Raw genomic sequence first — 26,509 nt, 5'->3', positions numbered from 1 at the left:
TCTCATCCATTTTTATTTAGCCCCATCACATCATTGCTTAACCGCTGCTCTCCTCCCATTTTTGCTTCACCCTCTTTACAGCAGCCTCTGCCGATCTGTGATGAGGCTCTAAGTGGTTAAGAGTTGATTCCGGAGCCAGGCTACCTGGGGTTGAACCCAGGTCTGTTTATTAGGTTGGTGACCCAGAGCAAGTTATTCTGCTCTGTGACTGAGTTTCCTCACCTTTCAACTGGGGGTTATGCTAGTTTCCATTTCATTGGATTGTTGTGAAATTTAGGTGAGTGAATATATGGAACACTTCATCAGTGCCTAGCATATGTAGGAGTGTTGGCTGTTAACATGATTACTCAGTCCTTTAGTTATGTCCACAACTCATCGTTGTCCCTGGCTTTCGATACGTAGCACTCGTTTTGTGTCAAACCCAGGGTCAAGTATGCTACTGTCTCCAGAACATGAAAATGATAGGAGGGAAGAAATAGAATAGGCATAAAAAGGGAGGTATATATAATTAATCACTAAAAGAAAATGCATACTGTCGGTGCTAGAATTTACCAGAATCTATGATCCTTGAGGTGTGGAGATCAAGGAAAGCTATATGGATAAGCTATAACTTTACTTGGGTCTTAAAGACTAGCTATAATTTGTTAAATAGAAAAAAAAATGGGAGTACAGTCTAGGCAAAGGCATGGCTACAGGTATGGTTGGAATTTAGTAGACCAATCTGGCTGCAAAGAATTAGGTGAGGGAGCAATGCAGATATGATTATGTAAAACCTTGACTATCAGCTACAGGAGTTTGAAAATTACACAGTGAGGTGTGGAAAGCCATTGAAAGTTTCCAAGCAAGAGAGGTTAAATTACTAAAACAGGAGAATTATTTTATTTTGTTTTTTGCTTTATGTTCAAGTGTAGACATGCAAAGGATTATTTTAGAATCCCTATGTAGAGCGCCCAAAAGGAAAAGCTTATTTCAGGGAGACAACTTAGAAAGGTCTTGCAAAACGTAGGAGTAAAGTGTGAAGGGGCCAAATCAGATCGGTTGTAATAAGAGTGGAAAGAAAAAGCCTAGGATGTTTCAACAGAGGGCAAAGCTTTGGTGCTACCTGGCGTAGAGTTTCTTTCTACTTATTTATTGATAGTGATAAGCTTTTGCCTATTTTTCTGTTGAATTATTTACCATTTTTGTGTTGATTTGTAGGAGTTTGTTTAGACACATAAGTGCTGTTTGATAAAATACTTACATTCAAAGTAATTAACTGGCATTGTCTGTCCAAGAGATGGGATGGATAGGAAGTTAAGCTTCCGGGAGATGCCTCATCATTTGTGCCAGTGGCCCCACATTGTTTCTTGATGAATTGTGCGAACTGGGAAGCTGATAGCTCTGGAAATGAGAAAGCAGGTGTTATTTTCTGTAACTGAATATCCCCGACAAGGTTGCCACGATTCTTTTACTTATCCTGTTCATTCTTGTCCTGCCTATTCAAGGATATAAACTGTGTTTCTTCACAGAGATTTCCACGGAAACTATATTTCTCACATTGATGGAAATGTATGGAAAGCATACAGTTGGACCGAGAAACTGTGAGTGTATATTCTCTCTGAATATGACAGAAAACTAACTGCATTGTAAGATCCTTCTCAGTCCAGAATTTTGAGGTCAATACCTCTGAAAAAAGATATTTCCCCTCCATTCCCCAAATCAGCCTCTGTTGTTTGCAATCCTATGGTTATTTTAAAATTAAATTTGGTAGGCTCTCTTTAAGAGGCAACTTAAATTTATTTATCATACAAATAATACATGGTTATATTCTCTTTTTTCCTCTTTTTTTTTCAGAGTCAGGATATTACTTTGTCCCCCAGGCTGGAGTGCAGTGGCACAGTTACATTTCATTGCAGCCTTCACCTCCCAGCCTCAAGCGATCCTTCCACCTCAGCCTCCCAAGTAGCTGGGACCACAGGTGCACGCCACCACGCCCACCCAATTTTGTATTTTTTGTAGAGACAGGGTCTTCCCATGCTGCTTAGGCTGGTCTTGCACTCCTGAGCTCAAGTTCTCCTCTCACCTTGGCCTCCTAACATCCTCATATTACAGGCATGAGCCACTACCCCCAGCCCGATTCTATTTTTAATGTATAAAAATGCAATAACAGTTATAACAAAAACCCTCCTTGTGCCCTACTCCCTCATCCCTGAGGTAATGCTACTCTGCGTTTAGTATACATCCTTCCAGAGTTTTTCCCATTTGCCTACATACATATTTACATACAGCAAAATGGATTTGTTGTGTTGCTTGAAAAATCTTTTTTCTTTACATAAATGGTAACATCTTGCAATTTGATTCTTTCACTTCATGATATGTCTTAGATTCTTTCCTTCCCAGTACTCAGACAGTCACCCCATTCATTTAAACTCCTGCATCATCCATAGTCTGGATGCATCATCGTTTATTTAATAATTCCCCAATGGATGAATATTTAGATTATGCTTAGTTTTCTTGTTACCTGCATTGCTGCAGTGAAATCCCTGTACATGCTTCTTTGTGAACATGGGCAAGTATTCCTGTAGCATAGATATCTAGAAATGGAATTGTTGAAGTGAAGACTATGTAGATATAAAATTTTAATTGCCCTCAAAAATGTGCCAACTTACTGTAAGCTGGAAAATACCCAGCGGTGAAAAGGTGTGGGGAGATGACATCATTCATTTCCCCCACACCTTTTCACCCCTGGGTATTCTCCAACTTTTTGTTGATGTTATGGATGAATAAAAGGGATTCCACCTAAATTTGAATTTTTCTGATTACTCATGAATTTAATTAAATATCATTATATGTTTATGGAACATTTGTGTTTCTTCTCTGAGTTTTCTATCCTTTGTTCTTTTTCCTGTTGAATTGTTTCATCGTTTTCTTACTGATTTATAGAAGGAATTGATGTAGACACAAATGATTTTGGAAAAAATGCTTACATTCGAAGTAACTGGCATTTTTCACAACAGTTTGTGTGTAACATTACCAGTTCAACTTATATAGACAAGCCATACATGAGTTCTAAATTAAAAATAAAACACATGCTAGGTGCGGTGGCTCACGCCTGTAATCCCAGCACCTTGGGAGGTCTAGGCGGGTGAATCACCTGAGGTCAGGAGTTTGAGACCAGCCTGGCCAATATGGTGAAACCCCGTCTCTACTAAAAATGCAAAAATTAGGCAGGTGTGGTGGTGGGTGCCTGTAATCCCAGCTGCTTGGGAAGCTGAGGCAGGAGAATTGCTTTATTTATTTTTTGAGACCTAATTTTGTTCTTGTCGCCCAGGCTGGAGTGCAGTGGTACGATCTTGGCTCATTGCAACCTCCACCACCTCCACCTCCTGGGTTCAAGCGATTCTCCTGCCTCAGCCTCCCGGGTAGCTGGAATTACAGGTGCCCGCCACCATGCCCAGCTAATTTTTGTATTTTTAGTAGAGACAGGGTTTCACCATGTTGACCAGGCTGGTCTTGAACTCATGACCTCAGGTGATTCACCTGCCTTGGCTTCCCAAAGTGCTGGGATTACAGGTATGAGCCACCATGCCAGGCCAGAGCTACATTTTAAAAGCAAGACAATTATTACAAAAGTCAGGATAGTTGTTACCTAATTTGGGTTAGAGAGAGGGATTTGATTGGAAAGGGGCACACTGGGGCTTCTGGGATGCTAGCAGTGTTCTTTTGTAACAATATGGGTATCTCCTTTTTAATTATTAAACTGAATATTTGGCCAGGTGAGGTGGCTCATGTCTGCAATCGCAACACTTTGGGAGGCAGAGACAGGAGGATCACTTGAGCCAGGAGTTTGACACCAGTCTAGGAACAGAATGAGACCCTGTCTCAGAAATTAAATTAAATAAAATACAAAGAACATTGATGTCCTGTGCACTGTATGCACATTGTAGTTCTCACATTTTTTTTGATAGGGGAAAAAGGTTGAATGGCTTCACTTGCAGCCCTGACATGGTTCCATGTGGGGCTTTCATAATAAGGTTTGGGAAAAGAGGAGGAAATGGAAGTTCTGCTGATCTTGGTGCCACCCAGAGGTGGATTCTAACAGGGACTTTGGGATCTAGAGAGGAGGCAGTTTGGTGGGAAGAGTGGGTAGGGGTGTGCTTGTGTGTGTGTGCGCTTTCCTGTGTGTGCCTGTGTGTGTGTGTGTGTGTGTGTGTGTGTAGTGGTGGACAGAGATGGACACAACAAGGAAAATGTAAGGAAAGGTTTGAATGAAAGCAGAGCAGATACCACCGTCTTGAAATGACCATGACCCAGCTTTCCCCCACATGCAGGACATAGTCCTGTGTGGCAAATAGTTGTACTTTGCATTTTAATCTAGAAATGACTTTTTCATTTTCCAGAATTCTCAGTGAAAATTATTTGACTGAATTACATAAGGATTCATTTGAAGGCCTGCTATCCCTCCAGTATTTGTAAGTTAGTTAATCACATTTATGAGTTTTTAGTCATATTATCCATAAAATGAATACAGGGTTCAAATTAGATAATCTCTAAGATTTCTTCCAGCAATAAAATTCTGCAATTCTGTAGGTTTGTATAGGGTCTCAGCCCATCTCTAGCATTAGCTATGTCCTGTGCATTTTCAGTTTTTAAATTATATAGACAAAATGCAGACAGAAGTCTCACATGGTAAGAAGATCTGAGCAGTGACTGACACTCATATGAACCTTGTTTTATAAGGGTTCACACACCATCTTCTTCTATTCAGTCTACAACCAATAGATCAAATCTAATCTATGGTCTATTTTTAAATAGCCCATTAAGTTAAGAATGGTTTCTGCATTTTTAAAGGACTGTGAAAGTGAAAGAAAAGAAAGAGAAATATGTGAGAGATCATATGTGGCCCACAAAGCCTAAAATATTTACTGTCTGACTTTCACAAAAAAAGATTTGAAAAAATTAGTTGAGTAGGATGAAAGGAATTAAAGTTAACTTCAGATTGTTACCTAAAGGAGAAGAAAATATAGACCACCTACATTCATTTGAACATCATTAATCCAGAAATTTTTGGTAATTTAATATGAATTAAAATAACATTAAATATTAAAAATCAGCTGAATTGTATAAATAATAGATCAAGAATATTAAGCTACCAACAGAATAGACTAGTATTAAGGATTTCATTTCAAGAATTGTTATATGAAAACAGATGTTTAAAATGATGGTTAAGTGGTAGAGCTAGAAATGTTTACACTAAGAAGCATACCAGAAATGCCCCTAACTCTTCACCAATTACAAAATAACTGTCTCCCCAGCCCTGTTACCAAGAAAGGGATACCTGCATAGTATTTCTGTCTGTTTAGAGACAAGAAGATACTATGTTCATTGCTATGGAAGCTTGATTCTTATCCTTTGTCCATAGAGGTGTGTATGTCGTTAATCCTTATTAAGCTCATTAGTGATGCTGTTTTGCAAACCGATTTTCAAATGTAGAGGAATCAAGGCAAGTGGATATAAAGACCCTCAAGTGGATGCCAAAGTGCTACAGTGGCTGTGAAGTAATAAAACTACATTTCCTTTAAAATAGTCATTTTCCTCCTACTCCCCCAGCTATTCATTTATTTTACAAATATTTGAATTTGCTTTATTTCCATGTGTCAGTTTTAAACATGGTGGGCAATGCAGATGAGCAAAACCTAGTCCATGTTTGCAAGGAGTTTATGCTCAGAAGAAATGGTATAAAAAATAACTACATTAAAAAGAAGAAATGGATGTGGGCATGAGGAGGGATACATTGTTTCTGGAGCATAGAAAAGGGGAAAATGCCTTCAATCTGGACCCAGGAGGATGTTACTAAACAATGCCGTTTGAATAGGACTTTGAAGGGCCATTGTGTAACATCAGACAGACATCTTAGGGAAAATATTCTAAACTTGCAAAAGGAGAATGGGAGAAGGGCAAATCACAGGAAAGTATTTGAGGAATGCCATGAGTACCTGTAGAGTACAAGGAGGGAGAGTAGGACATTGGAACCAGATCTTCTAGGGCTTTGAATGCCCAGCTGAGGAGCCATCATGGGGAACCGTGTTACTGCAGCAGTGCTGTAGATAGATCTGCATCACAATCACTGAGAGGGCGCGTTAGAACTCAGTTCCGGACTCCGCCCTCGTGGTTACTGATTCAGTTGGTCTAGAGTGGGACCAAGAATTTGCATCTTCAATAATTTCCCAGGAAATACTGGTCTTTGCAAACCACTTCTGGAGAGTTTATCTGATGACTGTGTGCAGGATAGTTTAGGAAGGAAGAGACTAGAGATGGAGACATCAGCCAGACAGCGTTACACCAAATTAATTCCAAATTAAATCCAGGTAAAGAGGGAGGGACAAGCCCCATCACTGTATAACTGAAGAAATTGCTTTCATGAAGTATTAATGCAATATAAAACCAAAAATGAGTTTCTATTAATATGATAGAAATTGATTCTATGAATATGATTTGAATTAGTTCAAAGTTATGTGTTAGTTAAAGGGGTAACTTCCTTTCAAATGATGTGAAAGGATGTGTTTCATTTCTTCTGATATTGAACTGGCTTAGGAAAACCGACCTACACTAGGAAGGTGTATAAATGTGAGACTATGGCCGGGTGTGGTGGCTCAAGCCTGTAATCCCAGCACTTTGGGAGGCTGAGATGGGTGGATCACGAGGTCAGGAGATCGAGACCATCCTGGCTAACATGGTGAAACCCCATCTCTACTAAAAAATACAAAAAACTAGCCGGGCGATGTGGTGGGTGCCTGTAGTCCCAGCTACTCAGGAGGCTGAGGCAGGAGAATGGTGTAAACGTGGGAGGCGGAGCTTGCAGTGAGCTGAGATCCCACCACTGCACTCCAGCCCAGGTGACAGAGTGAGACTCCGTCGCAAAAAAAAAAAAAAAAAAAAAAAAAAAAGTGGGACTATTTTTTTTACTATTAGAAACTATATATAAAAACTTTGAGCTCATAATCTAGGACTTGATGAGACTACAAAAGGGCATCTAATCAAGTCTGCTGCTCTCAGGAAAAATTAATTACAAAGTCTATTAAAATGTATATTCTGGCCGGGCGCGGTGGCTCAAGCCTGTAATCCCAGCACTTTGGGAGACCGAGACGGGCGGATCATGAGGTCAGGAGATCGAGACCATCCTGGCTAACACAGTGAATCCCCGTCTCTACTAAAAATACAAAAACTCGCCGGGCGAGGTGGCGGGCGCCTGTAGTCCCAGCTACTCGGGAGGCTGAGGCAGGAGAATGGCGTAAACCCGGGAGGCGGAGCTTGCAGTGAGCTGAGATCCGGCCACTGTACTCCAGCCTGGGCGACAGAGTGAGACTCGGCCTCAAAAAAAAAAAAAAAAAAAAAAAAAAAAAAAAAAAAGATGTATATTCTATTTATGAAAACCATGAAGGTGAGACTCTAGGAGAGGTATGGGCAGGGTTAGGAGCTCTGGAAAGTTCAAACACAAGTCGAGACATTTAGACTTGAGATGAAAAATGTGTATTCAATATTATTCTAAATTCTTGCTATTATTCATACTAATCAACCTCTAATAACTAATCAAGGCAATATTTTTCTTTTACTTTTTCCTAGAGATTTATCCTGCAATAAAATACAGTTTGTTGAAAGACATACATTTGAACCACTACCATTTTTGCAATATCTGTAAGTTACAAATATCACTTGATTACATTTGGAATTTTTTTAAAACTTAATTGTAAACCTCTTTGAAATATGATTAAAATTTTACCAGTAGGAAGCTACTAAAATTATACAGCAAATCCTTTTTGTCTCTAGCAAAGATTAGTGTGAGAATTACAAAGATCATAGTGTATCATGAGAGAGCAGTGGTTCTCAACTGGTGTGATTTTGTACTCAGGTGACATTTGGTAATGTCTGGATACAGTTTTGTTTGACAAAACTGAGTGTGCTCCTGGCATCTAGTGCGCAGAGGCCAGGGATGCTGCTAATCATCCTCCAAGGCACAAGACAAATGCCCACAGCAAACAGTTATAGAGTCCAAAATGTCGATGGCACTGAAGTTGTGAAATCCTGTTTTAGAGAAATAAAGATCACTTATCACAGGTATTTACTGAGCATTCACTGTTTTGCAGCTAATACACCACATGTGCAATGCTAAGGTATAAATCATAAGCCAGTATCTTCCACAGTTAGATTTCCTTAGTGCATAGAGAAAGGATTAGGGTTATGTTCCATCCTATATAAATTAGAATCACAGCAAATGATAAATGTTCTGAAATTTTTTTTTCTTTTGGCTTGTGTCTTCTTTTGTAGAAATCTTCGTTGCAATTTACTCGCAGAACTGAGCTTTGGAACATTTCAGGCCTGGCACGGAATGCAGTTTTTACACAAGTTGTAAGTGAAATAGAAGATGAATACATGTAAACAACTATTTATGTATAAAAATACATACAATTATTGGTTAGCTGGGTATAATTCCATTATGAACTCTGAAAAGTATGTCTTAAGATCCATTCATTTTTCTCAAATGGGGAAACTAAGGTACAAAGAGGCCAAGAGACGTACATAGCTTATATATGACCTGCTCTCCTTGTGCTAGTTCTGACCTTTGGCATGGGCAAGAAAAGGCATCAAACAAGTGACCCTCAAATCAGCCTTGTTGCTGGGTGGGGTGGCTCAGGCCTGTAATCCCAGCACTTTGGGAGCCACATGTTCTCACTTATAAGTGGGAGCTATACATTGAGTACATATGGACAAAGAAAGGAACAACAGGTACCGGGGAGCTGTTGTTCCCGTGGCAGGTGGGAGGAGGGTGAGAATCAAAAAGCTACCTATTGTGTACTATGCTTATTACCTGGGTGACAAAATGATCTGTACACCAGACCCCTGTGACATGCAATTTACCTGTATTAGAAACCTGCACATGTACCCCTAAACCTAAAATAGAAGTTACAAAAAATAAATGAAGGCTGGGCGTGGTGGTGGCTCATGCCTGTAATCCCAGCACTTTGGGAGACCAAGGTTGGTGGATCACCTGAGGTCAGGAGTTTGAGACCAGCCTGACCAACGTGGTGAAACCCCGTCTCTACTAAAAATACAAAAATTAGCTGGGCATGGTGGCAGGTGCCTGTAATCCCAGCTGCTCAAGGGGCTGAGGCAGGAGAATCGCTTGAACCCGGGAGGCGGAGGTTGCAGTGAGCTGAGGTCATGCCATGGCACTCAAGCCTGGGTGGATAGAGCGAGACTCTGACAGAGATGGGGTTTTACCACGTTGGTCAGGCTGGTCTGGAACTCCTGACCTCAGATGATCCGCCCTCCTCGGCCTCCCAAAGTGCTGGGATTACAGGCATGAGCCACCATGCCCGGCCAATAAATGGAAATGTTGACTCAAAAGAAGAAGGGAGGGAGGGAAATGAAGAAAGAAAGAGAAAGAAAGAAAAGAAAAATGTAAAAACCCAGTAAGGTTAAAGTAAACCCTTTTTCTTCCTATAGATTAAGCACATGAGTTCAGATTACAGCTTTGCTTCTTCTTTCTTTCTTTCTTTCTTTTTCTTTCTTTCTTTCTTTTTCTTTCTTTCTTTCTTTCTTTCTTTCTTTCTTTCTTTCTTTCTTTCTTTCTTTCTTTCTTTCTTTCTCTCTCTCTCTCTCTCTCTCTCTCTCTCTCTCTCTCTCTCTCTCTTTCTTTTCTTTTCTTTTCTTTTCTTTTCTTTTCTTTTTTTTGGGTGGGGGGGGGATGGAGTTTTGTTCTTATTGCCCAGGCTGGAGTGCAATGGCACGATCTTGGCTCACCGCAACCTCCACCTCCCAGGTTCAAGCGATTCCCCTGCCTCAGTCTCCTAGTAGCTGGGATTACAGGCATGCGCCACCACACTTGGCTAATTTTGTATTTTTAGTAGAGATGGGGTTTCTCTATGTTGGTCAGGCTGGTCTTGAACTCCCGACCTCAAGTGATCTGCCTGCCTCAGCCTCCTAAAGTGCTAGGATTACAGGCGTGAGCCACCGCACCCAGCAGTTTAGCTTCTTAATAGCTTGGTGACCTAGGACAAGTTGTGTAACCTCAGTTTCCTCATTTATAAAATAGGGCAATAATATCTAGCACATAAGGTTGTTGTGAGGATTAAATGTGAAATGCCGATCACAAACACCTAGCAGCCCAATAGATACTCACTGTAATTATTATTATTTTTATAATTTCTGCAAAAGTGATGATTCTTGGGTTAATGTAAAGGCTGATTTTCTTTTATTTCTTCCTATTTCTTTTCTTTTTCTTGTTCACTGAAAAGAATTAAAAAGAAAATAGATTGCAGCATTTTGGAATAAAAATTCTCATCGAAATGAATTTATTCATTTTATTGACATATAAACAAAATGTCGTTTGTTTATTCAGTAAACTTTTTTTTTTTTTTTTTTGAGACAGTTTTGCTCTTGTTGCCCAGGCTGGAGTGCAGTGGCGCGATCTTGGATCACGACAACCTCCACCTCCCAGGTTCAAGCGATTCTCCTGCCTCAGCCTTCCCAAGTAGCTAGGATTACAGGCATGCACCACCAAACCCGGCTAATTTTATATTTTTACTAGAGATGGAGTTTCTCCGTGTGGGTCAGGCTGGTCTCAAACTCCTGACCTCAGGTGATCCTGCCCACCTCAGCCTCCCAAAGTGCTGGGATTACAGGCATGAGCCACCACGCCCGGCCCAATAAACATTTATTAAATGCCTAGTAAATTTCAGACATCATGCCAGGCACAGGGATGACAATGAGAATAAGATGTGGTCTCTGCCCTCAAGGAGCCTGATAGTCCAGGAGACTGACAAGTAGACAGGTGATTACATGCAATGTAACAAAGGCTGTGATGTCATACAAGACAAGTGGGAGTATATGATGGGAGTATGGTTTTGACCCGTTCTTCCTTCTCTTAGATTTATCCCTTTTTCTTTGGCTATAAAGCAAAAGAATTGGTCCTATTTTTTTCCTTAACTGTGCAAATTAAACCATGAATTTGAAAAACTTTGCAAAGATAAAAGGCAAGCAGTCAGGCACAGTGGTTCACACCTGTAATCCTAACATTTTGGTAGGCTGAAGGGAGTGGATCACCTGAGGTCAGGAGTTCAAGACCAGCCTGGCCAACATGATGAAACCCAGTCAACCCAGTCTCTACTAAAAATACAAAAATTAGCTGGGAGTGGTGGCAGGCACCTGTAATCCCAGCTACTCAGGAGGCTGAGACAGGAGAATCGCTTGAACCCAGGAGGTGGAGGTTGCAATGAGCCAAGATGGAGCCATTGCTGTCCAGCCTGGGTGACAGAGCAAAACTCCATCTCAAAAAAACAAAACAAAACAAAACAGCAACAACAACAAAAATGAGCAACTTGAAGTAGGACAAGCAACCTGAATTATGGAGGACACTAGAAATAGTGTTTCCTACAGAGTCAGGGCTTCCTACCAACATAGTCACTTCTAGGGTTTTTGACCTGAAAAGTTCTGTGGCATATTTTTCCTTTGCTATCCACTTTTTTTAATTTTTTCTATTTCTTCCCCTGTTTCTCTCCTCTACTTTATCTTCTAGAGACCTAGGTAGTTGCCAAAGGAATAGTGCTTTGCGAAGTCTAATGGTGATTTATTAGGTAAAAATAGAAAATTTTTTTTTTTTACCTACAAGTTCCATACCAAAAAATGACTATAAACTTTTTATGCAATTTCACACTTTGAAAATGCAGATAATTTTAATTCTATTGCATTTTTCAGAATTCTCAATCGCAATCCTCTGACAACTGTTGAAGATCCGTATCTCTTTAAATTGCCGGCATTAAAATATTTGTAAGTACTATAGTACTTTCATGAGTCATGAGATGATTTATGCTCTTTTTAAATTTTTCATCAAAGATTAAGTATTTTGCATTTAGGCTAAAAAGTCATAATTTAAATTTTAACTGAGTTATTGAAAAAAGTTATTGGCAAAGAAAAGGATTAAGAAAGGATGTGTAATGGTCAAGACAGCCAGCAGGGCAAGAGAACAGTGTTGAAGAACCTGTATAGATTTGGAACATGTAGACACATGGAGGAATATTACTTAACCAAGAAAGCAAAGAAGAATAGGTGTTCATTATTCTAAAAAGGAAGAGAAGAGTAAATAATCAAGATGGGTGAATGCAATATGAAATGAGAAGTAAGATAAATGGTAAAAAAAAAAAAAAAAGAAAGAAAAAAATGTGAGTTCTATTCTTGAATATCATTAATTTGATGATGCAAATCAAATTTCTTTAATAAGAGGTCTCTGGAATTCTGTGGCAAATAAACTGTTGAGCTGACTTGTTTTATAGAGAAGCCGATATTGAAGTAATCACATGTCTTTGAATTATCTTTTTAAGTACAGAATTTTTTATTGGGGTTCATATCATGAATGTTTCTGCTTTCTTCTTCAGAGACATGGGAAAAACACAAGTCCCACTTGCAACACTTAAGAACATTCTCACGATGACTATTGAACTGGAAAAACTGTAAGTTATTTTTTTCTTAGATTTATTTTTACTTAATTGGATCTTTAGGTTTGTTTTATTATTTTTTTAAGTCAGGTTTATTGATATATAATTTTCATGTAATTCACCCTTTTTAAGGGTACAGTTTGATGAGTTTTGACAGATGTATAGTTACATAACCACCACTACATTCCCAATATAAAGCATTTCTGTTGCCTCAAAAAGGCCCCTTGTATCCCTTTGTAGTCGATTCCCTCCCCTCACCATCAGCCCCTGTTAGCTACTAATCTGATTTCTGTTCCTATACTTTTGCCTTTTCCAGAATGTCTCATAAATGAAATCATATAGCGTGTTGCCTCTTATATTTGGCTTCTTTCACTTCGCTTTTTTTTTTTTTTTTTTGAGACGGAGTCTCGCTGTCACCCAGGCTGCAGTGCAGCGGCATGACCTAGGCTCACTGCAACCTCCGCCTCCCAGGTTCAAGCGATTCTCCTGCCTCAGCCTCCCGAGTAGCTTAGCTTACAGGTGCATGCCATCACACCCAGCAAATTTTTGTATTTTTAGTAGAGACAGGGTTTCACCATGTTGGCCAGGCTGGTTTCGAACTCCTGACCTCAATTGATCCACCCGCCTCGGCCTCCCAAAGTGCTTGAGTTACAGGTGTGAGACACCGCACTCGACCCAGCAGATTCTTCTTTTTTTTTTTTTTTTTTTTGAGACAGAGCCTCGTTGCTGGAGTGCAGCAACAAGATCTCAGCTCACGGCAACCTCTGCCTCCCAGGTTCAAACGATTCTCCTCCCTCAGCCTCCTGAGTAATTGGGATTATAGCCTCGCACCACCACACCCAGCTAATTTTTGTATTTTTAGTGGAGATGGGGTTTCTTGTTGGCCAGGCTGGTCTGAAACTCCTGGCCTCTCTTGATCCACCCGCCTTGGTCTCCCAAAGAACTGGGATTACAGGCATGAGCCACCACGCCTGGCCCGGTCCAGCAGATTCTTATATTTCAGTTTTTAAAGAAATGTTTGCCTTTCTACTGCTTGATGTGTAGTGGAATCTCATTGTGGTTTTAATTTGCATTTGTTTAATAGCTAGTGATGTTGAATATTCATGTGCAAATATCCTCTTTACTAAATTGTTCAAATCTGTTCCCATATTTTAATTGGATACTAGTCTTTTTATTGAGGTTTTTTTTTCCCTGTAACCCTATGAAAGATTCATTATTATTGAATTTTAAGAGTGCTTTATAGACTCTAGATACAGGTCCTTTCAGGGACCAGGTACAGTGGTCCCTGCACATTGGGAGGCTGAGGCGGGAGGACTGCTTGAGGTCAGGAGTTTGAGACCACCTGGGCAATATGGTGAAACCTCGTCTCTACCAAAAATATAAAAATCAGCCAGGTGTGGTGGTGCTCACCTGTGGTCCCAGCTACTCGGGAAGCTGAGGTGGGAGGATTGCTTGAGCCGGGAGGTCGAGGCTGCAGTGAGCTGTGATCACCACTGCACTCCAGCCTGGGTCACAGAATGAGATACTATCTAAAAAATTAAACAAGTAAGTAAAACAAAAAACAAGGCCTTTTAGATATGTGTTTGGTAAATATCTTCTCTCAGGTTGTGGTTTGTCTTTTCATTCTAAATATTTTCTAGCTGGGCACAGTGACTCACACCTGTAATCCCAGCACTTTGGGAGGACAAGGCAGGTGGATCACTTGAGGTCAGGAGTTCGAGACCATCCTGGCCAACGTGGCAAAACCCCCATCTCTACTACAAATACACAAATTAGCCAGGTGTGGTGGCACACGCCTGTAATCCCAGCTACTCAGGAGGCTGAGGCACAAGAAGTGCTTGAACCTGGGAGGTGGAGGTTGCAATGAGCCAAGATTGCACCACTGTACTCCAGCCTGAGCAACAGAGTGAGACTCTGTCTCAAAAAAAAAAAAAAAAAAAAAAAAAGTTTTCTGAAAAGTAGAAGTTTTTAATTTTGATCAGCTTTAAGTTAGCAATTTTTTCTTATGGCTTGTGCTTTTTTGTTTCGTACCTAAGAAATCTTTAAGAACGTGTTGTCTAATCCAAAGTGGAAAAGATTTACTCCTATGTCTTCTCCCAGAAATACTATAATTTAGGTCTATGATCCGTTTTTAGTTAATTTGAATATATGGTGTGAGGATGTATTTTTTTTTTTTTTGCAATTGTATATTTATTTTTTGGAGAAACGAGATCTCACTATGTTGCCCAGGCTGGTTTCAAACTCCTGGCCTCAGTGATCCTCCTGCCTCACCCTCCCAGAGTACTGGGATTACAGGCATGAGGCACCGTGCCTGGCCTTCTTTGCAATTATATATATATACAGATGTGTGTGTGTGTGTGTGTATGTGTGTATATATATGTGTGTGTGTGTGCATATATGTATATGTGTGTGTGTACATATATGTGTATATATATATTAGCCAGGTGTGGTGGCACAGGCCTGTAGTCCCAGCTACTAGGGAGGCTGAGGTGGGAGGGTCACTTGAACTCAGGAGGTGGAGGTTGCAGTGAGCCAAGATGGCACCACTGCACTCCAGCCTGGGTGACAGAGCAAGACGTTGTCTTAAAAAAAAATTATATATATGTATATATGTGTGTATATATATGTGTGTGTGTGTATATGTATATATTTCTGCAGGGCCCTACTGTGAGTTTGTTACACAACTGACTGCAACTTAAATAGTGCCACCACCCCACAATATGGCAAACTAAATAGAAACTGTTTTGCTAAGGCTGGTTGAGGGCAGTATGCAAGATTAGCATGGAAAGGGCCCTTCATTTCACACTCTGTTAATTTTTGTCAGGTCACTTTCTTATCTTGACCACATTGTCAGATCTGTTTTACTGCTCTAGCCTCACTTCCCTCAGCCTCCTGCAGCATCTTCCCTGTCAGCTAGATCCCTTCCTCTATGGATGAAGTCCTCTTCATCGACCAGCTTTCTCACTTGGTTCTCTAAGACAGTGAGGATCTGTCTGCTTTTGTCTTGACCATTAGTGGATAGGAAAAATGCTCTCATTCTCTGTAACTATTTGTCACCAAGGCCATAAAGACATTGAACTAACTGCCTTATTAGAGTTTATTACTGGAAGTCTTCAGGAGTTTACACATTTATATACCAAGTAAGTAGGCCAGTGCATTTGTCTTGTCTCATGTTTAATGATCTTTAATGGCGTATTGAAAAATTACCATTCTCAAGTAAAGATAATGTATACGTCAGGTCATTTACAGTCTCAAAGGTTTGTCAGTATACTTTAAAACAATCCTGGGAACAGTTCTATATTGAAGGAGACTGAAGAATCATGAACACTAGGCGGCGCTGGGGCTGGCAAGCACGTGGCAGAGGCGGTGCCAACGGGGGCTGCTGAGGCGGGCAGAGGGTTGGCGGCGCCTGGAAGCCTGTCGCTGGCACTGTCCCGGTGGGAGGCTCGGCAGCGGGCATGTCGGTGGTGGGGCTGAAGAACCATTTCTACAAGGCAAGCCAGCTGGTCAGTGAGAAGGTGGAAGGGGCTGAGGGGACCAAGCTGGATGATGACTTCAAAGAGATGGAGAAGGTGGATGTCACCAACAAGGCGGTGACGGAAGTGCTGGCCAGGACCATCAAGTACCTGCAGCCCAACCCAAGCCTCGCAGGTAAGCTGACCATGCTCAACATGGTGTCCGAGATCCGGGGCCAGGTGAAGAACCCCAGCTACCTGCAGTCGGAGGGGCTCCTGAGCGAGTGCCTGATCCCCCACCTGAAGGAGCTAGGCGGTGAGTCCAACGTCGGTGACACACTGCTGGATGTTGGCAAGTCCATGAAGCACCTGGTGGAGGTGAAGGACTCCTTGGACATAGAGGTCAAGCAGAACTTTATTGACCACCTCCAGAACCTGTGCGAGAACGACCTGAAGGAGATCCAGCACCACCAGTTGGAGGGCCGACGCCTGGACTTTGACTAAAAGAAGAAGCGGCAGGGCAAGATCCCCAATGAGGAGCTGCGCCAGGTGCTGGAGAAGTTTGAGGAGTCCAAGGAGGTGGCAGAAACCAGCATGCGCAACCTCCTGGAGACCAATATCGAGCAGGTGAGTCAGCTCCCAACCCTGGTGGAGGCGCAGCTGGACTGCTACCGGCGGGCCATGCAGATCCCGGACAAGCTGGCAGAGTAGCCCAAGCGCAGAATGCAGGAAGCTTCCTCACGCCCCAAGCGGGAGTATAAGCCCAAGTCCCGGGAGCCCTTTGACCTCGGAGAGCCTGAGCAGTCCAACGGGGGCTTCCCCAGCACCACAGTCCCCAAGATCACAGCTTCCTCTTTCCGATCTTCCGACAAGCCCATCTGGACTCCTAGCAGGAGCATGCCACCCATAGACGAGCGGAGCTGCAAGGTGCTGTACAACTTCGAACCCTAGAACCATGGGGAGCTGGGCTTCCATGAGGGTGACGTCATCACCTTGACCAACCAGATCAACTACAACTGGTATAGGGCATGCTGGACGGCCAGTTGGGCTTCTTCCTGCTCAGCTACGTGGACACGCTCGTGCCCCTGCCGCAGTGACTCGCCAGCGCCCCGCCCCTCTGTCCACACTGGGCGGCACCCCCTGCCGGGTCTTCTGCCTTCCTCCGGGCTCCTGCTGCTAGGATGGTTTCCGAGCCTGCCGGTGTCACCCAGTCCCAGGTCCTCGAGGTACTCCCTGAGCAGGGAGCCACACTTGGGTGGGGGGCTTATCTGGGTGGGTGGGGACGCCTGTTTACACTGGCGCTGACCCCCAACGGTGACAGCTCCCTTCCCTACTGCATTGCGCCAGCCTCCTCCTCACTCCCCAACTCCTTGCCTAGCTGGCCCAGGTGGGGCTAATCCTAAGGTACTCTCACAAACACTAGTGTTCCACCGCGGCAGCACCCACCTCCGTCCTGATCCCACAGGGACCCGGCCCACTGCCTGCCCTCGTGTCCTGTGGCCTTAACAGGATGAGATCGAGCGTCCCCCGGGTTGGCTCAGAGACAGGACCTTGGTTTTAAATCCTGTCCCAGCCTGGTGCTGGAGATGGGCTCTGACCCCACTCCAGGGCCACTGCACCCCCACCTCACACATGCACTCCTTCTCCCCAAGGCCAGGGCAGAGGGCCTCACTGCTTCCCCTGCCTGCTGTCAGCTTGCAGCCCGGGGACAGAGGCCAGCTGGGATCTGGATCTCCTCTATAGACAGCAGGCGGCCCTGGGGTCTCCAGACCCCTGCCCAGACCAGTAGGTCCGCAGCCCCAACATCTGCTTCCTCTGTCACCCGATCCAAAATCGATGAAATGGGGGGTCCTCTGGACTGGGCCACATTCACATTCCTCTCCCACTGTGGCCCAGCCTGAAGCCTCTGGACCCCAGGCTCTGCTCTGCGCCCTCTTTGTCAGCAGTACATGAAGGGCGCAGACACCCTGGCAGAGATGAGCACACAGCCTTGGACACGGTCCAGCGCAAAGTGAAATGTGTGCCTGAATTTTGTAAACAGAAGTATTAAATGTCTTTCTACAAAAAGAAAAAAAAAAATCATGAACACTAAATGTAATGTCTGATGTTTGGTGATGTTTGATTGGATTCTCAATTTTTTAAGCCATGATATGATTAGGACAATTGTGAAAATGTGTATATGGACTACATAGTAGGCAATGATAATATTATTAAGTTTCCTTGGGTGATGATAGTATTCTGGTTATGTAGGAGAATGCCTTAGTTCTTGGGGGCTGCACACTGAAGTCTTTAATGGTGAAGGGTCGTTATGTCTGCAACTGACTCAAATAGTTTGTCCAGAAAATGTATAGACAAACACACATGGAAAGCAAATGTGACAAAGTATTAGCTACTGTGGATTCCAGATGAAAGTTATACAGGTGTTCGTTAGACCATTTGAAAATGCTTCCCAGCCATCCTAAGGCTTAAAGAAAAAAAAAAGAAAATGTTTAAAATCAAAAGTTGGGGGCAGGAAAAGAATAACAAAACCTCTAGGCTCGTGCCTATAATCCCAGCACTTTGGGAGGCCAAGGAGAAAGAGTTGCTCGAGCTCAGGAGTTCGAGACCAGCCTGGGCAACATGATGAAACCCCATCTCTACAAAATGTACAAAAATGAGCCAGGTGTGGTGGCACAAACCTGTAGTTCTAGCTACTCAGGAGGCTGAGGTGGGAGGATCACTTGAGCCCAGGAGACAGAGGCTTCAGTGAGCCAAGATTGTACCACTGCACTCAGCCTGTGTAACAGAGTGAGACCCAGCTTCAAAACAAACAAAAGAAACACCTTTGTGTCAGAGTTAAGGTTGCTGTATAATAAAATGCTGGGTTACGGTTCTGTGTCCAGTCCCCATGAAGATCAGAGGCTTCCACTGGACCCAAAGGAGTAATACTAGTCACTTGTGATTATTCCTCTGTAGGTTTGAAAGATGTGTCAGGCCAACTTATTGGATGCAGTTGTAATCTAAAACTCTATACATTGTACCCCCAACTCATAGACTTCAGGTATCCATGAAACACTCTTCTGTTTCCAGTCTTAATGTGGCCCTAATAAAGCCATCCTTTTGGAGGACTCAGAAAAGTGCGCCCCCTCCCCCCCCACCCAAAACCTCTGTAACGTAATAATTATAGTCGTTAACATTTATTGAGCACTCACTGTGTGCCAGGCATTTTTCACATATTGATTTCATTTAATCCTCAAAACTCATTAGAGGTAGGTACTATTATAACAAGGCCAAGGAACAGAGATTAAGCAGTTTTCCCAAATTCACGTTATTAGTGGAGCTGGGATTTAAGCCTAGTCTGGCTGTGGAATCTGTATTCTTAATGACCATGCTATACTGCCTAAGACTGTAACTCCAGTTACAGAGATTGTTTTTATCTCTCTGAAACTGCCCCCAATAAGCCATAACAATAAATTAATCAATTGTCTTGGTTATCTCTTTTGCCCAAATTTATACTTTGAAAAAAATTCAAACATGCCAGAAAGATGAAAGAATAGTACAGAATCCAATCAAAGATCGGGCACTGCATGTCATGGCTTCATTTCCTTTAATCTAAAACATTCCTCTACTTTCTTTGATCTTTCATGACGTTGGCATGTTTTAAGAGTCAAAGATAGTTGTCTTGTAAATTGTCCTACAATCTGGATTTCTCTGTTTCCTCATGATGAGATTCAAGTGAAGCATTTTTGGGAAGAATACTGCATAGGCGATGTATCCTTCCTGCCTTGGGATCGCAGGTGACCTGTAATATGAGGTTTGATCACTTGTTGAAGGTAATCTTCCAGGTCTCTCCATTGTAGTTATTTTGCTGGGTGTGGTGGCTCATGCTTGTAATCCCAGCACTTTGGAAGGCTGAGACGAGCAGATTGCTGGAGTCTAGGAGTTTTAGACTAGCCTGAGCAAAAGGTGAAACCCTGTGTCTGCTAAAAATACAAAAAAAAAAAAAAAAATTAGCTGGTGTGGTGGTGCAAGCCTATGGTCCCAGGGACTGAATTTGAAGGGTCACTTGAGCCCAGAGGGGTCAAGGCTGCAGTGGGCTATGATTTTGCCACCGTATTTCAGCCTGGGTGATAGAGTCAGACCTTGTCTCGTTTTTTAAAAAAGTAATTTTTCCTATAGTTAATAAATAATGTGTGAGGTAGTACTTTGAGATCAGTGAAGATCCTGTTCTCAGATGTCTTTTCACCCAGCTGTCCATCAGTGATAATCCTTGTCTGAATCAATTTTTATTACTGGTGGTTGCAAAGTGACACTTTTTAAAATTCTGTCATTCCTTCCACATTTATTATCTGGCTTTATTTCATTAAAGAACAACTCCCCTTCTTTCTTTTTTAATATCATTCTTCATCGATTCTTTTTTATATATTAATTATGTTATAGCTTATTATTGTTGTTATTCTTTTGAATGCTCAAATTGTCCAGATTTGACCAATGCAATCTCTGTTATTTTTTTTAACCCCACAATCCACGTTGAACTAAGCTATTTTTAATGCCCAGAGTAATTTCTAGTATTTCCCACTCCCAACAGGAATTGAGAAAGGGCCTCCAGAAGTTGGGGACTTATTCAGACTCTTCTTAGAAGTCTACCTTCTTCCTGTGTACTTTCAGCCCAAAGTGAGACTTTTGAGTTGGGAAGAAATACTTCTGAATTAAACTACTGATCAGCGTCACCCAATTCTAATCCCAACCACCTTTATTCTAAGCATACCATACTCACTGCCATGCTTACCCTTCAGTTGGGCACCTCTGTCCTCCTTCCTATCGGCCTTCTAGTTCCTACCCAACTGTTCAGTCCACAGGCCTCAATAACACCTTTTCGCCCAGCCCTCTGGTAGCATTGGCCTGCCTCCTTTACCTACTCAACCGCTTTACCACTAATTTATTGTTCTCTGTTTTCATCTATAGGATCTTACCTAGCCATATGGCCTGCTGCCTCTGCCAATTTAAAAACAGCATTGAGGCTGTCTGCAAGACAGTCAAGCTGCATTGCAACAGTACCTGTCTGACAAGCACCATACATTGTCGTGAGTCCAAATTGCCTGGTGATCAATTGTTACATTATTTTAAGTATTTGTTTTTAAATTTTTTGTTTTTAATTGATAAATTTGTAAAGTAATGATATAATTGCTTTATTTTTATTTACTCATTCAGAGTTAAACTCCCTCAATTTCTGAACTATTCCCTTGCTGAGAGTCAGGTTCTCAGTTATTATTAGAAAATGTAATAATAGGCCGGGCGCGGTGGCTCAAGCCTGTAATCCCAGCACTTTGGGAGGCCGAGACGGGCGGATCACGAGGTCAGGAGATCGAGACCATCCTGGCTAACACGGTGAAACCCCGTCTCTACTAAAAATACAAAAACTAGCCGGGCGAGGTGGCGGGCGCCTGTAGTCCCAGCTACTCGGGAGGCTGAGGCAGGAGAATGGCGTAAACCCGGGAGGCGGAGTTTGCAGTGAGCTGAGATCTGGCCACTGCACTCCAGTCCGGGCGACAGAGCGAGACTCCACCTCAAAAAAAAAAAAAAAAAAGAAAAAGAAAATGTAATAATAGAACTGTTCCATATTCATAAAGGACAAGACAAAGGAATGGGAAGACTAGGCAATAACATTAACATCCACACACTGTGTACTGTGCTCTCTGCTTGGTGCTTTGCCCCCAGTGATAATTTCTTCATACAGTGCAATGTAGTTTGTAAGCTGATTTTATATCCATGAGATCTCAAGTACTCTCAGCCTTATAGGACAGATGTAGATCCGGGTTTTTTTTTGTTTTTGTTTTTACAATTTTATAAGAGTACAAGTGATGCTATTTTATTTGAAGCCTGAGAGCTTCTGGTTCCATAACCAGAAATTGCTGCCTGGCTCTTCTAATGGAATGAGGGATTTTCCAAGCTTAGACCATCCAACTCTGAACTTGCTCTGAATCTCAAACCTTTCTATTCACAGAACAAATGCTCAAGTGCTTTCAGGAGTTTTTCTGTAGATTAGGTTTATTAGCACCAACTTCATGACTTCTAAAATGTGACTGCTTTCATTTCCGGATAGCTTGAATACAGGTATCTACCAGTGATATGGGGTGGATGATGAATAATGCCTGGCTACTTATTTAAAGAAAATGTTGCTTATTTTTCAAAACTTTTTTTTACCAATTATATTCTTCCCTTCTCCCCAAGAGGTGGGCAGGAAAGCATTGGTAATCTCCTTTTACAGATGAGGAAAAACAAGATCAGAGGTGCTAGGTGCTGTACCTTGTGCCAGGTCTTCTGTCCCAATTCTGTGTTCTCCCCAAGCCCATCTTTCTCCTTTCTCACAATCTTGACTTCTTCCTCTGACCCTCAGCACCACCCAAAATACTTTTAATTCTGGAAAAGAAAGCCAGCTGCACACTGGTACATTTGACCTTCATGCAGTCAGAAGCTTTGGATGATTCTGCATCCAAAATATTAGAGATGAAATGAAAGCAAAGTAGGCATCTGACGAACGTTGCATTTTCCCTTCTGCATTTTAGGACCTCAAGTAATGTTTATCCAGAAACTGCTGTCATACCATAGATTCATTGTACATTCAACAACATAAGCCTACAATCTGGCAAATTAAAAATCTCTTAACCTACACCCTGAATCCCTGCCCAAATTTAAGAAAAGAATTAGGGTGGACACAGTTTTTTCCATGTCGCGTCTTCTGTGATGGGGCTACAGTATGTGGGAGCAGAGAATGGGGTGGGTGGGTGGCGCGTGTGCCAGATGAGGATCTATCAGCAATGGGAGGGATCTTCCACTTTAGCATCTCCACCCTGCTCCTCTCAGAGGACTGCCTTTCATTGCATTCAGCTGTGATGGTAGTGAGAATACAGGTACACCGAGGACAAGGAGAGAGGGAGCCTTGTGCTCTCTCTGCATCTGAGGCAGGACAGCACAGGGTACGGAGCAGTCTGCAGAGAGGCCAGCTCATCAGGTCATCATGGTAGCACTTGTCTTCCACCTTGAGCTTTGACTGAGCACTGGGCAACTGGCCCCTGGGGATCAACAGAATAATCCTAAGCAGACTTACTGTGTGTCACACTATGGAATGTTCCAAGTAGGTGGCCATGTTTTCAAAAGATGTTTTTTCCTCCTTTTGTTGCCATTTCATAGGTTTAGGATTGGGTGTATGTTTCTGCTCTGAATGGCACTCGAATGTTTGCTGACTCCTACTCCGTGTGACTGGGGCGTACAGCTGTGGACTGATGCATGCCGTCCCATCATCTTTCATGATCAAAGCAGTCTCTTCTTTTTTCACAGATGAAGAAGCATCCATAGGGAATTCAGAAGGAGCGTTCATGAAGGTGTTACAGGCCCGGAAGGAGCACACGAGCACTGAGCTGACTGTTGAGCCGGAGGCGCCCTCAGACAGCAGTGGCATCAACTTGTCAGGCCTTGGGAGTGAGCAGCTAGACACCAATGACGAGAGTGAGGTTATCAGTGCACTAAGTTACATCTTGCCTTATTTCTCAGCAGGAAATCTAGATGCGGAATCAATGTTGTTACCATTCATGAAACTACTCTTTTCTAATGCGCAAGATGGAGATAGGCCCCTGAGTATAAGGGAAGAAAAAACTGCCATGCTTATGCAGACCAGCCTTCTAGGTAAGAAATTTAAAGGCCAAATATTTGAGAAGAAATCAGAAAGTATCCAACCACAGGAAAAGAGCCTGATAAAGATTCAAAGTGTAGGCAACAACCTGCAGAGAGTGAACAGAGTCCTCACGGGCCCAATGAGCATCCAGAAAAGGCACTTCAAAGAGGTGGGAAAGCCGAGCACCAGGAGGGAGGAGGGTGCACAGGCATTTGTGGAGAACGCTGCCCAAGAAAAAAGGCTCAGGAGCCCAGTCCCAGGGGAGCTGGAACAGCCTCACATAGAGAAGTTAGCAGGAAATGCCATCTACATGAAGCCTTCATTCACCCAAGAGCGTAAGGCGGCAGTCTCCTCTGTGCTGAAACGCTTCTTCATGGGCGAGCCTTCTGCTTCCATCCCTGCAAAAGCCCTACCTCAGGTCAGAGATAGATCAAAAGACTCAACATACAGTATTTTAATTTTAGAAAATGCAGAGGCTAGAGTTAAGAATACAAAGGCTGCTAGACCAATCGTACATTCCAGAAAAAACGACCGCTCTCATAAAACTCGCTACCTGTGTGGCCCACAGAACACCCAAGGCCAAAAAGAGTCGAAATTTGAGAAAGAAAAATTATCTCAATAGACTGATGCTTGCAAACAGGCCGCCATTCTCTGCAGCAAACAGCCTCATAAATTCCCCTTCACAAAGGGCTTTTTTGCCTTTAGTAGACCTGAGTCCTAAGGAAAATCCTTTTCCTAAACTATTTGAAGAACGTATTACAGAGAACACGAAGGTAAAAGACACAACTGCAAGAAATGCCTTTGAAGAAAACATTTTTATGGAAACCACTACTATGCCAGAAGGCACCATCTCTGAAAACACAAACTACAATCCTCCTCCTGAGGCAGATTCTGCTGGGATTGCGTTCAACTTAGGGCCACCTGTTAAACAAACCGATCCAACACAATGGGAATACAACAACGTGGGCACTGACCTGTTCCCCGAGCCCAAAAGCTTCAATTATCCATTGCTCTCATCCCCAGGTGATCAGTTTGAAATTCAGCTAACCGAGCAGCTACGATCCCTCATCCCCACCGAGGATGTGAGAAGGTTTATTTCTCATGTTATCCGGACCTTAAAGATGGACTGCTCTGACACCCATGTACAACTGACCTGTGCCAAGCTCATCTCCAGGACAGGCCTCCTGATGAAGCTTCTTAGTGAGCAGAAGGAAGTAAAGGCGTCCAAGGCAGAATGGGATACGGACCAATGGAAAACTGAGAACTATATTAATGAGAGCATGGAAACCCGGAGTGAACAGAAAGAGCAGAAGTCGAGCGAGGTGAGGACCACACAGAAACATGAGACCCAGATTTCCCATCATTTAGTGTATGCCAGGAAAGTGCCCACACCAGAGAACCTGGAATTCCCAGGCCATAGCTTGTCTTGGCCATGTAAGTTTGGCCATGACTGTGATCTCCCATTTTGCTCATTTAGAGAGTGAAATAGATTAGTACACAAGATGAACTATAGGTGAGGTGGGGTGGCTCATGCCTGTAATCCCAGCACTTTGGGAGGCCGAGGTGGGTGGATCACTTGAGGTCAGGAGTTTGAGACCAGCTTGGCCAACATAGTGAAACCCTGTCTCCACAAAAATAAAAAAAAATTAGCTGGGGTGATGACACATGCCTGTAGTCCCAGCTACTCGAGAGGCTGAGGTGGGAGGATCACCTGAACCCAGGGAAGTGGAGTCTGTAGTGAACTGTGATCACACCACTGCACTCCAGCCTGGGTGACAGAGTGAGACTCTGTCTCAAAAGAAAAAAAAACAAAAAACCTGTAAGCTACTCACCTGGAATACTGGGGTTTTGAGAAGTTAGCTTCCATTCTCTTTCTTTTTTTTTTTAATTGTTCTTTCCTTTTTTTTTTTTTTTTTTTTTAGCTCATGAAAGACTTTCCAGGATATGCTTTTGACTACAAAATCATCTTGGCAGTATCTGTGACTGTAATACTAACAATTGTGGTTATAATTTTTTGTCTCATTGAGGTAAGGACAGTAATTCAGGTTTTCAGAATGCAGTCCTGTCTTTTTGTGGATTCAGAGCTCACAAACTGAAAACCAAAGCCACTTCCCCACCTGCTGCTACTTGACATTCTTTTTCAGTCCTTTAAGGCTGAGGTATACTTTGTTCTTTTACTGCAGTGTATATTCCAGGATTTTAAAGGATCCTCATTTCCAGGAGGTCTCTGTGAAATGAAACCAAGTTAATCCCACTAGACTATTTTAAGAAGTTGATATAATAGCAAAATTTCTCCCACGTAAAACGATGTCAACAATTAGATGTACTCACCAAGTCACCCCTTACTCTGCCACTAATTTATTTCCTTGTTGCTGAAATGATGAGAGACGTATAATCTCCACCCTCACGAAGTTGTCATCACCCTGGAGAGGAAGGAGACAGCCAATAGAGAGAACTATTGTCTTGTAGACTTATTAGATTCACACAGTATCATCCTTTTCCAGTGTGTAAGGCATTGTCTAAATAGGTCCAGTTAAAGCACTACAGAGTAGCCATTTAAAAAAAAAATTGTTGGCCACATTTTTAAGTTCACAGGGGAGGGGGAATGTCTCATACTCCAGCCCTCCTGAGCCTCGGCCCTCTGTGAGATGTGTCACCATTTCTTGGACACCATGTGAGACATTCCCCCTCGGATCAGAGATGCTCAACCTGCATTAACATGTCTAAAGCCTACATCTGGCTACTCTGGGGCGAGTCCTGTTCACAGTGCCCATTCCTGGAGCTTGCCTCTGTTTGCCTTTTGTTCGATTACATGATGTATTACTTTTCCCAAGAGGCCACTGCTAACATATTGGAAGAGTGATTTAATAAGCTGGCAACCTTGACGCCATGCTCCCAATCCAACCTTATTTGCCTCATTTACCATTTCCATT

At 42.7% G+C, this 26,509-nt stretch overlaps 1 protein-coding gene, 1 long non-coding RNA gene and 2 pseudogenes across 4 annotated transcripts in view; 3 read left to right on the top strand and 1 right to left on the bottom strand.

The window, feature by feature from the left end:
• Positions 1-26,464, top strand: part of LOC104669216 (leucine-rich repeat-containing protein 37A3-like) — a 77,410-nt gene extending 50,946 nt beyond the window's left edge. Inside the window, 12 exon segments of the mRNA XM_030923015.1 lie at positions 1,509-1,580; positions 4,380-4,451; positions 7,603-7,674; positions 8,305-8,385; positions 11,734-11,805; positions 12,411-12,485; positions 20,870-20,988; positions 23,243-24,126; positions 24,128-24,898; positions 25,499-25,610; positions 25,613-25,701; positions 25,703-26,464. Of these exon segments, the coding sequence (XP_030778875.1) occupies positions 1,509-1,580; positions 4,380-4,451; positions 7,603-7,674; positions 8,305-8,385; positions 11,734-11,805; positions 12,411-12,485; positions 20,870-20,988; positions 23,243-24,126; positions 24,128-24,898; positions 25,499-25,610; positions 25,613-25,701; positions 25,703-25,825 (2,542 nt within the window). The 3' untranslated portion in view covers positions 25,826-26,464.
• LOC115894780 lies at positions 6,061-25,969 on the bottom strand. Its single transcript, XR_004054955.1, has 3 exons — positions 25,908-25,969; positions 10,160-10,266; positions 6,061-6,168 (listed from the first exon to the last, which is right to left on the bottom strand). It is a non-coding gene; the product is annotated as an uncharacterized LOC115894780 (long non-coding RNA).
• On the top strand, positions 15,008-16,664 carry LOC115894775 (annotated as a pseudogene). Its single transcript, XR_004054952.1, has one exon. The product of XR_004054952.1 is annotated as an endophilin-A2 pseudogene (transcript).
• LOC115894777 lies at positions 15,929-18,470 on the top strand (annotated as a pseudogene). Its single transcript, XR_004054953.1, has one exon. The product of XR_004054953.1 is annotated as an endophilin-A2 pseudogene (transcript).
• Positions 26,465-26,509: the final 45 nt, after the last annotated feature.

Source organism: Rhinopithecus roxellana, chromosome 19 (assembly GCF_007565055.1).
Source record: "Rhinopithecus roxellana isolate Shanxi Qingling chromosome 19, ASM756505v1, whole genome shotgun sequence".
Lineage (NCBI taxonomy): Eukaryota > Metazoa > Chordata > Mammalia > Primates > Cercopithecidae > Rhinopithecus > Rhinopithecus roxellana.
Note: the sequence above shows the minus strand (reverse complement) of the source record. Positions and strands in the feature narration are given on the sequence as shown.